The 13627-nt window shown below is 37.3% G+C and overlaps 1 protein-coding gene across 3 annotated transcripts in view; it reads right to left on the minus strand.

Moving 5' to 3' along the window:
• The window catches only part of LOC127842455 (protein slit-like), a 66503-nt gene that overhangs the window by 4928 nt on the left and 47948 nt on the right, over nucleotides 1–13627 (minus strand). For all 3 annotated transcript variants that reach the window (XM_052371979.1, XM_052371977.1, XM_052371978.1), the window contains exons 10-28: nucleotides 13283–13354; nucleotides 12745–12902; nucleotides 12001–12151; nucleotides 11478–11549; nucleotides 10595–10666; nucleotides 9892–9963; nucleotides 9323–9394; nucleotides 8788–8859; nucleotides 8166–8329; nucleotides 7256–7318; nucleotides 6714–6843; nucleotides 6021–6110; nucleotides 5007–5078; nucleotides 3850–3921; nucleotides 3551–3622; nucleotides 2684–2847; nucleotides 1946–2174; nucleotides 1014–1153; nucleotides 283–373 (exon numbers count right to left, since the gene is read on the minus strand). In XM_052371979.1, the coding sequence (XP_052227939.1) occupies nucleotides 283–373; nucleotides 1014–1153; nucleotides 1946–2174; nucleotides 2684–2847; nucleotides 3551–3622; nucleotides 3850–3921; nucleotides 5007–5078; nucleotides 6021–6110; nucleotides 6714–6843; nucleotides 7256–7318; nucleotides 8166–8329; nucleotides 8788–8859; nucleotides 9323–9394; nucleotides 9892–9963; nucleotides 10595–10666; nucleotides 11478–11549; nucleotides 12001–12151; nucleotides 12745–12902; nucleotides 13283–13354 (2028 nt within the window). The remainder of the gene's footprint in view (nucleotides 1–282; nucleotides 374–1013; nucleotides 1154–1945; nucleotides 2175–2683; nucleotides 2848–3550; nucleotides 3623–3849; nucleotides 3922–5006; nucleotides 5079–6020; nucleotides 6111–6713; nucleotides 6844–7255; nucleotides 7319–8165; nucleotides 8330–8787; nucleotides 8860–9322; nucleotides 9395–9891; nucleotides 9964–10594; nucleotides 10667–11477; nucleotides 11550–12000; nucleotides 12152–12744; nucleotides 12903–13282; nucleotides 13355–13627) is intronic.

Consider the following 13627-nt stretch of genomic DNA (forward strand, 5'->3'; position numbering starts at 1 on the left):
TATTTTATTTAAGACATTCCTTACTAGATTCAAGTTGTTAAGGCTTCATCTCCAAACCTTAGATACTGATGAGCAGCAAACAGCATAAAACCTGAACAGAATGCCAGTTACTCACAGGGGATTCTGGTTTTATGCTGTTTGCAAAAGCATTTCACTTTGCTTCTTATGGAGGGACAAGGGTTGAAAACGGCGGAAAGTCATACACACTAAACAAACAAATATATAAAAGATGTCCAAAAATCACGCTAGTGTAATAAAGTTAAATGACGCCTCTGTGGTTACCTGTAGTCGGTTCCTAGGTCGACACATTTTCCGTTTGCACAGTAATTGTATTCTTCAGTGCAAAATGAAATTTTCTGATCGCACTTAGCACCTGAAATGTGCATACCAAATAGGATAATGAGAGTGTAAAAAGAAAAACAATTAGAAACTACCATTTAACGTGGTTTTAAATGACAGTACGTTTACAAAGTATGTTTATCATAGGAGCACTAATTTCAAGCTCACTTTATTATCAGTAATGGCATCCAAAAAAATCAAAGTGAATTTCCTTAAGAGAACATTTATATTATTCATAAGATCAATTTTTAATAGAGCATAGTCGAAATAATGAATATTTGGTATATAACAGTTACATTGAAAGTTAAAATAAGCACCAAAACTTGGCCTCATGCAATGCGTAAAATTTCGTCCAAGATAAGCTTATGTAACCCGCACAGGCTACAGGCACGTCTGGGACATTACTTTCCACGTTTAAGGGCTTGTTCGTTTAAAGGAAGTTTCCTGAAATCGAATATCCATTTTAAGCGGAAGGTTGTCGTCCCTGATTAGCATGTAGGGACTGCACATGCTAATCTGGGATGACATTTACGCGCATGCGTTAAGGTTTTCCCAGAATGAGGCTCAATTTAACTTTCAGTGTACTGTTATATACCAAACATTCAGTATTTCGCCTATACTCTATACTGTTTATATTTTGCAATAACGAAGCTTAAATAGACGGCTTTCATCACCTGTCCAACCGGAAGGACACATGCAAGTGTACGACTCAACCCCGTCCACGCACGAGGCGCCGTTCTTGCACGTGTGTCCCTTGCAGTCGTCAAGGTTGATCTCGCAACGCTCGCCCTCGAAACCGGGCAGGCAAAGACACCTGAAAGAAGACCATATATCGTAATAAAAGACTTTACAGGCAAATGTTTGGCGATGTACGTATTGTACTATTGTATTGTGTGCGCAAGATGTGCATTGCCTTAAATAACAGTTACGATAATAATAACAAGAATCTATCACTGACAGTGTTTCTTCAATTATTGTTAGATAATTAGCAAGTATACCTTGTTGATAATGACAATCGGTATGCTTTGTCAACAAAATACACTCCTGAAGTAATATCACATTTAATTGTTAGTAATATATGCTAGGCAAATTACTCGATAATGCATTGAATACAACAAATAATACGTTTTTCTGTCTACATGTGTCTTATTATTTTTGTAATTAAACACACTTCCAAAAATATTTAAGTACATCCTTTCCAGTCAACAAGAACTTATTAAAATATATTAATATATATGATTATAACAAACAAAAGTATTTACAAACAATAATGCCATAGCTATACCAAAATATAGAGCTTAGCGCTTTAATTGAGTCGCGTTCTGTATAAACTGGGCTAAATGCATGCGCGGAAAGTGTTGTCACAGATAAGACTGTATCAGGGACGAAACTTTACGCTTTTCTGGAATATTTCGTTTAATGGAGGTCTCCTCTAGCCGAAAATCAAGTTAAGGCGGATATTGTCGTCCCTGATTAGTCTGCACCTGCAAATCTGCGACGAAACTTACCGCGCATGCATTAAGCCCAGTTCTCCCAAACCGCGGATCAAAGGAGCAAAATAAAAGCGCAACATTAACATGATGGAAGGCCCGATGAAAGAACTCACATGAAGCTCCCGAACAGAAGTCTCATGTCTTTGATCTTGCAGACGCCGCCGTTCTGACATGGGTTGCCGAAACACGCATTTATCTCCTCCTCGCAACGCTTGCCATGGTACCCGGGGGCGCAGTCGCAGCGGAGGTCCTTGAAGCCCAAGGGCGTGCAGGTGCCGTTGTGCCGGCACGGGTTCTTGTAGCACTGATTGCATTTAGACTGCACCTCGGGATCAGGGTCACCTGTAAGAAGGTTTGCTATGCATTTCTCTTTTTCAATTGCTGTTCATTTTTATTACATTGTGACATATACTTATACTCATTTCATTGTCTTCTGGTGGACCGGCAGCGCACGGCTACCTTTGCGCTGAGAGCCGGCGTGTCCATCCGAGCAATCGACAAGAAGGTAAAAAGTTCATTGTATGCATATATAGTTAGAAAGACCTTATTGGGATTTACTATTCTTGACTTCTTGCTTGATTATATCAAGATTTATTTTTATGATACGTATTTTGTTATTGACGATGAATGTCCTTGCACTATACATATTCATTAAAACCTGCAACACATAGACTAAAATTCGTTTTTTGAACATACATGTCATCATAACCGCTACATGGTGCACGTCACAAAATAAGGAACTGTCCTGAGCATGTGTCCATGCGTTCTTCGTGAGATAATATGCTGGAAATAAACATCCCAGATGAAACCTGAGAGCGAAAATTTTAAGGACAGTGTATGTGAGTGACTACCTTTGCACTCGAAGTGATGGGAGGGCGTGGTCAGCAATAGTTTCTGGAACATGGAGGGAGGCCCCACACAGGCGGCGATGCCGGACTCCACGAACTTTGACTTCATCCAATCAGCAAGCCACTTGAGCTCGCAGTCGCAATACAGCGGGTTACCGCCCAGCGCCCTATGAGTAAAATGTGCGAATGTGATATCAATAGCTCTTTACTGCTTAGGTACGTATTTTCACGCATTTGCAGTCCATTAGAAAGTAATGTTTAAGTGAAGACCTTTCTTACTAGATGCAAGTTTTTAAGGCTTTATCTCCAAACCTTAGGTACTGATTAGCTGCAAACAGCATAAAACCAGAACAGACTGCGTGTTACTCGCAGGCTGTTCTGGTTTTATGCTGTTTGCCATTTTCACTTAGCTTCTAAGTAAAAAGGGGTAAAAAAACGTATTGTTTACTTAAACATTGCCATTCAGACATGTGCATGTGTTTTATTCAGAAGAGCTTCGAATATTTTCAGTTACGGATAAAACTATATAGTTTTAGTGGGAAGACCTTGTGACAGAGCTTCACTTGAACAGAGTATTGGATTAAAATAAGTCCCATAAAGTCTAAAAAACTGTAACAACTAACTTTGAACAAACTATAATTGATTGTATGGAACTTGAAAGCGATCGTCTTCTTAAAAATGCTCAATAGGAAATATTATAATTCCTGAACAGGTCTGAGTAGTTTAGTAAAATAATAATGTTAATATTTACTAGTATTCTTTTTCATCTTAAAAGTTGTATGCATGTAATACTGATAAGAATTATTAACAACGTTAAGTAATTTAAAATATTTATATGAGATGTTGTATATTTCACATAATATTACTTACAGATGACTGAGAGATTTCAGGTCGTTGAATGCACCAAAAGGAATCGATGACAAGTTGTTCCCGTGGAGAGATCTGGAAAATGGCATACTATAATTGATACAAAATGATACGAATGGGATTTAAATATAATATTCGTAATTAAATAATGATACGATGTTGTATATTAACGAAACGGATCACGTGACCGGCGAAGACTAATCAGAAGTTACGCTGGTCGCACATGAAATACGATCGTTTTATGCATAACGCTACTCATTCAATTCTGAACATGACAATAATTAACACCGGTTTCTACTTACAAAATTCGAAGCTCCGTCAGTTTGTTGAAGGACCTTGCGGATACGCATTGCAGCTTGTTGAAGCTCAATATGCTGGAAAAGGGAGTCAAGTCTCGTCAAATTAGTGAGAAAAGTGAGTTGCGTTCTGGGAAAAACGGGCATATTGCATATGCGTAAAGTGTCGAAGCAGAGTAGCATGTGAAGTCCACACAGCTTAATCGGGCACGACACCTTCCGCCTAAACTGGATTTTCAGTAAAAATTGAACTCTTTTAAACGAAATATGCCATACGAATGGAAAGTGTCGCCACTGATTAGCATGAGCGGACTGCGCTGGCTAACCTGAGACGATACTTTACGCACATGCATTAATCTAAGTTTTCCCAGAGCGAACTCAGTTTGTAAACTACTTAATGTAGCCCATATTTACATATAAATAATATAAACATCGGTTGACATTTTGCATTTGTGACATGTCGATCCAAACAATAATGTATTGTTTAATTATCAACAGACAATACAAAACGTCGCTCAATAGAGCGTTCTAATAATACCTGACACGTTTCGAAAAAACATTGTCAATTCTTCTATCAACAAGTCGAAATCGTTTAAACCTTAACAAAGCAATGATGACTGATTGTTTATCGATTCATTTCCTATTAAACCTTTCACGCTAAAAAAAAAAGAAAATTGCTATATGCAACCAGCATAAAAACCTGAACAGCCTGCGAAATCAGGTCTTATGCCTTTTGTTGTAAATCAGTATCTTAGGGTTGGAAGTGAAGATTTATTAAACTTAAATCTTTTAGGACAGGTCTTTAATAAAATTTGATTTTCTAAACGATTGCACACGAATCGAAATGCGTATCATCATCATCAGCATTATCATCATCATCATCATCATCATCATCATCATCATCATCATCATCATCATCATCATAATCATCATCATTATCAACATCATCATGATCATTATCATAATCATCATCATGATCATCATCTTGATCACCATCATCATCATCATCATCATCATCATCATCATCATCATCATCATCATCATCATCATCATCATCATCACCACCATCATCATCATCATAATCACCATCATCATCATCATCATCATCATCATCATTATCATCATCATCACCATCAAACGGAAACAAAACGTGCAGTACTTACAGTGTGGACAACTGAGAGAGGTTGCTGAAGATGTGCGGAGGCAGAGAGAGGATCTGATTGTTGCTCAGGTCCCTGAAATACGGCAAGGAGTGTATGAAAATAGTATTGCTTGGTTCAATACTCGATTAAAAATTAAATCATATCTGCAAACGAAACATAAATGTTATGCAAACTGTTAAACATGCGGGGCTCTCCCTGGCTAAAAGTTTTATGTAGCCTAAGTTGATATACTATGGCAAAATCTTGTAATTTTGGTAATTGTAAGGATTTGTATCAAGAAAAAGTTGTAGCCAAAAACAAAGGTCTTAAGCCAAATGAATCTAGTTATAGCTATACTCTAATATGGCAAATTGCAGAGTAAGTCCTTGTTATATGGTCACGGTAAGAATGGTATTTATTAACAAATAAGATCGAAATAAACAGCAATTGTCATAAAATCACCTACATTTGTACCCATCAAAATAGTTCATATCTTGATACTTTTGATGCAGTTCAAATTTGGATGTATCAATTTTAAAGCAGAACGACGACAGGTGTAATCTAGACCCCCAAAAGTATTGAAAACTCCATTAAATTCGTACCTACAAACACCGCTGACCCATTTTATGTACCAAAGGTAGTTTCATTCAAATAATTATTGTTGCTTTGGAAACCGATTTTGAATAGTAAGGCTTTCCATTTTAATTTCCTGAAATATTATATGAGCCGCGTTCTGACAAAAATGGGCATAATGCATGTGCGCAAAGTGTCGTCCCAGATTAGCCTGTGCAGTCCGCATAGGCTAATCAGGGACAACACTTTCCGCTTAAACTAGATTTTTGGTAGAAAGGGAATTCCTTTAAACTAAAAATACCATTTAAGTGGAAAGTGTCGTCCCTGATTAGCCTGTGCGGACAGTACAGGCTAATATGGGACGACGCTTAACGCACATGCATTATGCCCATTTTTCTCAGACCGCGGCTCATATGTATATATCCACGTAGAATACATCTACATGTATGCGTGTTTACTCACAGCTTGGTCAGTTTACTGAGCCGTCCTATCTCGCTGACCACGTCGCCTGCGTCACTCTCGAGGTCCGTTATAGCGTTGGCGTCTAGGTACCTGAGAGAATATTGCAAAGTATTACCACATGCATTCACAGCGAATTCAAACACAACACGTATCGGTTTTGCTTAAAAAAAAATCGGATTTTAAACAAAAATATGTTTTAACAAAATTTAATCAATACATATGTTGCAATATGAATAAGTCATGGTGAAATTCATTTGTAGCAGCATGACTTGTATGGTTAATGGTAAACGTTAGTTGAGTTTTAGTTACAGCCGCCAGTGCGTAGTCATTAGTATGTTTATTGTGGTATTCGGTATATCACAAATTCAAGAGCTGAATATAATTGAGACGCGTTCTGAGAAAACTGGGCATAATGCATATGCGTAAAGTGTCGTCCCAGATTAGCCTGTGCAGTCCGCACAGGCTAATTAGGGATGACACTTTCCGCCTCAATTGAGTTTTGCTAAGAAGAGACTTTATTTAAACGAAAAATGTCGTAAAAGCGGTAAGTGTCGTCCCTTATTAGCCTGTGCGTACTGCACAGGCTAATCTGGAATGACACTTTACGCACATGCATTATGCCCAGTTTTGTCTGAACGAGACACAATTGTACATAGGAATTTGACGGCCAAACTATCGTCATTCCCCACTTACAGTTCCGTCGTGTCGAGCGGGATGCCGGTGGGTATACTACGCAAGTTCTGTCGACTGCAGCGCACTTCTGTTCCCTGGCACGTGCATTTCTCCGGGCACTGGACCCGAGGATCGCAGTTACTGCTCAAATCTGCTGGCAAACAAGCAGGATCCCATATTATTATTTTATTATTTGACATGCGTTATTCGAAAATGGGTCGTATGTCATATGCGGTCAGCGTAGCTCAAGCCCTGCCTGCACATCCGCGCAGTTTGGTCATGAGCGGTTCTGTCCGCTAACGCGAACACGAAACATTGCGTGACATCATAACGAACAGTGCTGGCATTGAGCAGAGTGTTCGATTGCGACATATGACATAAGACTCATTTTCACATGACGCGGGTCACTTAAACTCTTATAAGAACCCCTTATCTACGAAGTTTTGATTTTGAAAAAAAGGCAGCTTTAAAAGGAGAGGGATTGCAACTTGGCGTTTTGTATTTCAAATTTCATAGGATTTGTATGCACATTTATTAATTCAAATCGAAAATGTTACACTCACGATCGATGGGCTGATCGGAGCAACAGGGTGGGAGTCCTACATTGCAGCCGATATCGTTCCGTTCTGTAAAAAGCAGATTGACATTCTTATTTAAAACAACTTTCAGAAAATTCATACACATTATCGTATACATTATTTGTATACACACTTTGGTTTTGTAGATTTTAAAGAGTTTTTTCTTTTCTTTTTATTATTATCGTAGTTCTATTCTGAGTTTTAACCAAAAAGATCTAAGATCTACAAAAACAAATTGTCTCTTTTCGGCCTTCTTTAGGCCGTGTTGATAAACACAATCTGGCTTTTAAAGGGGCCGTTTTACAGATTTTGGCATATTTTGAAGTTTGTCATTAAATGCTTTATATTGATAAATGTAAACATTGGATCGTAAAAGCTCCAGTAAAAAATCAAGAATAAAATTAAAACAAGGAAAAAAAGTAGCCGGTACCAGGGCTCGAACCAGTGACCCCCGGAGTCCTGGAGTTAGTCTGAAGTAAAAACGAATTAGCCCTCTCGGCTATTTCGCCGAGTATACACACAATAAGTATTTTATACCTTGTATAAGCAATCTTCGTAGTTTCGTAAATTTAAACGACAACAACAGAACTCTCCAAATTGTTCAATCGTTTAGCGTAGCAACACTTTATAATTTTTAGGTTTTCAAATCGTCAAAAGATACATATAATGGCTAAATTGGACTATGGTAAATGTTCAGTAATACTGTTTCCTCACAAATATCATAACTAAAACGAAAATTTGCGAATCTGAAACATTTTTTTCAATTTTGTAAATTTACCAAACCGTGAAAAGATCCCTTTAAGGGACGAACGTTGAAACTTTTGTTCAAAAATAATGTTAAGATCTGCATATAGTTTATTAAAAACTAGCAATTAAACTGTGGATTTCCCTTCACCTTCGCAAATCATCTTGTTCCGGTCAACCTCGCGGAACGGTTTGTTGCGCACTTCCGGTGGGGAGTAGCATGTAAGGCTTCCCACGAGGACGTCACGTGTTAGCAGCCACGAGGAAAACCACTTCAGGTGGCAGTTGCACGTGAGCGGGTTGGACATCAAGTTCCTGAAAGCCGCGCGTAAAAAGAAATGAGCCGCGCTCTTCGAAAACAGGATCTAATTCATATGCGTAAAGTGTCGTCCAAGTTAAATCTGTGCAGTGCGCAAAGGCTTATCAGGGACGACACTGTTCGCTTAAACTGGATTTTCGTTAAAAAGAGACTTTCTTTAAACGAAAAGTACTATAAAACGGAAAACGTCGTCCCTGATTAGTTTGTGCGAACTGCACAGGCTAATATGAGACGACACTTTACGCACATGTATGAAGCTCAGTATTCCAAGACTACTTCAGTGTAATCGATAAGTTTTGTAACTTTGAGAAATCGATATGAATAAGTCATATACATTATATTTCGACGTTTTCCTCGATTCATTACACGGTACACTGGTCATATTATTTTCAAATATTTTTACCTGAAATATGCATGGTTCACTTTTAATGATATAAACGAATAAACTACTCACAATGAAGTAAGTCCAGTCACCGAGTCAAACGCACCCTCCTGTATGCAGCTGATCTGGTTGTTAAATAAATCGCTAAAAGAAAAGCAACCGCATACATATCATTCAAGTTTACATGAATACAATACATTTAATATTATGCATACAATGCATCATGTACAATAAATAAAAGCCTAGTCATTTTAAAACATATTCTGCCAAATAAAGCATTTGGCTTTGTTAGATACGACACGTACAATAAAATAATTTAAAGAGTTACAAATAAGTCTATACATTTTAGTGTACACATTCTTGCAAGTTGAAAATAACAAATGGCCACGTTTTCTGAAAGTATTTTTTGTTTGTATGCGCATGCTATTTTTTTTAATTATAAATTATCAAAAATACAGCCATCATTCATTACATTTTTGTGTAGCTCACGTTGTCATGTTTCATGATCCGATGCCCGATTAACTTTTTTAGATTTTCGCCGGTTTCACCCAGGCGATTCAGTCTAGGTATATGGTATTGAATATACATGTTATTGATTTGTACTCACATTTTCTTCACATTCGGAGCGTCCCTGAACGTGGTATTGCTGATGCACGTGAGACGGTTACTCGTCAGTGATCTGAGGGAAAGGGGAGGTAATATTCGGTTATTGAAAGCTGTAGTGCAAGCATATCTTGTGTATAAAATACATATACAACTACATTTAATAAATACACGCATTTATATTATGCATTGTATCATTTGTAACTATAAATCTTTTCGAACGAATAGGTTTCGTGTATTATTTACAGACACAAGAAAACGTTCTAAACTGCATAGATCTAGTTGTAAACTGCGTTGTATCATTATGACAAACATGTTGTGAAAAAAATAGTATGTTAATTGGCACTTATCTTACGAGCGTTGATAGCAAAATAGTTCTGAAAAAATGACTAGTTAATACAATAGGAATATTCTTACTCCAAAAGGTTGAAAAGCACAATCCACAGATGAATGACAAAATAACGTGTGATATAAAATACGAAGATGCATTATTTGAACCGACTCATAATGTCAAATTAAACATATTTATATTGTTACTATTTTAAAACTTCAATTAAACGTAGAACCGCTTACATGTGTTGTACAGATCTCAGTCCAGCCAAAATCGGTCCGGAAACCTTCTCTAAACGATTGTTAGCCAAGTTCCTGAAAACAAAATGAGACCTTAATCCTTTGCATGCTGGGAAATTTGTCGTCTGCTAAAATGTCGTCTGCTGAATTTCTAAAATAACATTTTCTTGGTTTTTTTTTCAAAGAATACTATCAGAATAGCACACAGTTTGGGTATTGGTGAGACGCCATTTTCTGTGGCGTCTCATATGGATCCGAATTGTTTGCAAAGGCCTTCAAAATTCGGTTCCAGCACTAAAAGAGTTAAGTCTAATAGATCTTCTATTACGGTACGGGGGTCAACTTTGCGGCCTCCTAGACAAAACTTTGAATAAACGAGCCATTTTAAAATCAAAATTTGATATTTATATAATTTATTTTAACATAAGTTATTATTAAATTAATATAATTAATATTTTAGCAAGTTCATTTGTGACCTCATTTCCGAAACTTCTATCTATTATGTCTCTTTGAATACACATTTAAGCGCACAAAAGTGGCTTAAATACACCATGCGTTTTCGGAACGATAACAAATAACAAAAAAAATACCGCCACAAAAAAAAAAGAAATCGAAGTGGTAAAATAACAACACACTGTCAAATAATATTTTGATCATTTGTGATTCAAAGTAACATATAATATAGTGTTATGTATTTCGTACTCACAGTTCCATGAGATTCTCCAGACTGCTGAACGTGTTGTCTTCAATGATCTCTATCAGGTTGTCACTCAGGTCCCTATGCGTGGTACGCATTATTATAGTGCATGCAAGTACAACAACAACAATCACAAACACCGGATATTACGATTACTGGAATTCGAGCATGTAGTTCGTCTTGTAATAGACGTATCTTACGAATGTACGTAAAGAATTGTAAAATGTATACGCGATGCATGAAAATGATAAACCTGAACAGGTATTGATAAAAAGCTTACGTCTCAACCCAAATGTATGATTTACATAAACAAGAGATGACCCAATACAGCGCGCATGATTTTTATTCAGCTTCGATAATTCAATGTATTGATCTTGTATTCACCTCATACAATGACCTCAAAGACATATTTGGAGTTTAGTGTTGGGAGCAGTTATAAAGTATATGTAAACTTAAAGATGATCATTAAAACAATAAACACAAGACATGTGACCAGGCCGAGAAATAAGATTTTTAAATTCTTACCGATTAATCTAGCTAAATAAATTAACTTTGGAATCAAGCTCACCTTAACACAATTGTTAAATTGCAGGTCAAAGTCATGGAACTTGGTAAGTGACTTCGCACAATGACCCCAAACACATGTTTGAGGTTTCAATTGAATACATTTAGTTTAAAAAAAAAACAGAGATATTTCAAGTAAAATTACACAGACGCAGACGTCGACGCCGAAATTCGGGTGAGTGAAATAGCACGGACTATTGCTTGAAAAATAAGAAATGCCTTCAAGGGAAGCTCAATGTCACTTTAAAGTTTCGTTTTAAGCGTTAGGAATATTGACTGAGTGATAACACAGTTACCCAGCTGTATTTTTGCTGTATGTGGTACTTACAGTTGTTTAAGATCTGGCAGGCCATCGAACGCACCACTAGAAAGTTTGGTAATTTGGTTGTCTTTCAGGTTTCTGAAATATGAACTGCTTGCTGTATAACATGTAAATTGATTTGAGTACGAAGTAAGCGTCAAGTGTGCGTTAATAAGACATGATTTTGGTTTATCGATGTATGTAATTAATTATTATTTGAGTGGCGCTATGGCAAAATCGACATAAATGCATGTGGGTAAACTGGCGTCCAAGATGAGCATGTGCATTCCGCCCATGCTCATCTTTGACGACACTTTCCGCCCAGACTGGGGTTTCGTTTAAAAGGTAATCCTTTCAGACGAAGCATTTCATAAAAGCGGAGAGTGTCGTCTTTGATAAGCATGTGCATGTTTTAAAGTAAAAGCAAATTTTACCATATATAAAACTAATTCAAAGCAAAGCGCCATTTAGGTAATCAAAACAATAAGTACATCTGTGTAAACATGAGAAGAAACAAAATTGTACAAAAAGCATCATTAATGTCTCTTACAGTAGGGTGATGTACGACGGCAGATTCGTCGGCACCGACGTCAGTCGCCGGGAGGAGCAGTCGACGGTGGTGCCGGTGCAGTCGCACTTGAGAGGACAGCTGTTGTCCACCGCGCACCGGCCGGCGTGACGCGTGCGGTACTCCTCTGTGCCTATGTGAGGATATAACAGACGGTGTAAAATAATGTACAGCGTACAGTAGATTTCGGTAGAAGTATGTTATTAATTCGTTTTTACTAAATGAACAGAAATGTAAAATATATTAAATGCGCCTCGTACTAGAAAAACGGGGCTAAATGCATGTGCATTAAATGTCGTCACAGATGCAGTCCACATAGGGTAATCAGGGACGACACTTTCCGCCTCGATTTAATTTTCGATAAGAACAGATATCCTTTTTACGAAAAATTGCACACACGCGGAAAGTATCGTCCCTAATTTAGGATGATTTGCGCAAATGCATTAATCATCGTTTTCCCAATTGTGGCCCAATTATTCTATGAAGTCCGTCCAGTATAGCCTTTGCAATCCGCACAGGCTTATCCGGGACGATATTTGCCGCATAAACTAGAAATCCGCTAAGAAAAGTTTGCTTTAAACAAAAAAAAACCATAAAAGCGAAAGTGTCGTCCCTGATAAAGCTGTGCGGACTGCACAGGCTAATCTGAGACGACACTTTAGTTACATGCTTAAAGCGAAGTTTTCCTGAAACGAGGCCAAATAAATTAAATAAAAACACATTTACATTTAAATTTGCTGGACTCGGCGCCGCTCAACTTCTTGCGTTCCATTCGGCGAGGCCTCTCGCAGCGTGCGCCGCTGGTCTCTATGGGGTTCACCAACAGAAAGTCGGCAAGCCAGGCAAGATTACAGTCGCATATAAACGGGTTCCGACCCAGGTGCCTGTAGGAAAAGGTGCGAAATTTCCGGATAAAGTTGTTATAAAAAATACCCACGACAGACTGTTAAACGCTTTACTAGTTAAAATTGCGAAATTTTAAATAGCGGTAGTTCGTCTTTTACTCAGTCTCACAAGAACGTACATTTTTAAATCGTAAAGATTTCTTTTTAGATTTATTAAAATATGTTATTCAAAACGCTAAATGTTGTTTTACTTGTTAAGATGACAACTAAATTACTTCAAATAAATTCTTTAATTGCACTACAAAATCATACTCGAAGAACAGTGACGTTTCTTTCAAGTAAGATAACTACCGAAGGATTTGGTATTAAACAATTAGTCAGTTAGCTCCCGTAGATGACAGATGGCCACTACAACTTACATCGTCTGCAAATTCTGCAAAGGCGCGAAAGTTCCATTCGCAAGGGACTCGATTTTATTGTCAAACAAAGACCTGAAACGAGCAAATAAAAAATAAAACATTAACTGCAATTTTCAAAAAGCGCCATCAAAATCCAGCATGGGATTTTTAATTTATAATATATTTTAAATATGCGTGTTATCTCAAACATAATACATAGAACGCACCTTAATGTATCATATGCTATCGTTTAAGAAATTTATATTTTATGTCTGTTTCGCTACTGGGAAGAGTTCACTTTTAAATTAAAATCGTATCATTCAAAAGTGTTTCCGGTTCTATACGGCATTAAGGTATGTGACGTGT

This window comes from Dreissena polymorpha, chromosome 8 (genome assembly GCF_020536995.1).
Source record: "Dreissena polymorpha isolate Duluth1 chromosome 8, UMN_Dpol_1.0, whole genome shotgun sequence".
Taxonomy (NCBI): Eukaryota; Metazoa; Mollusca; class Bivalvia; order Myida; family Dreissenidae; genus Dreissena; species Dreissena polymorpha.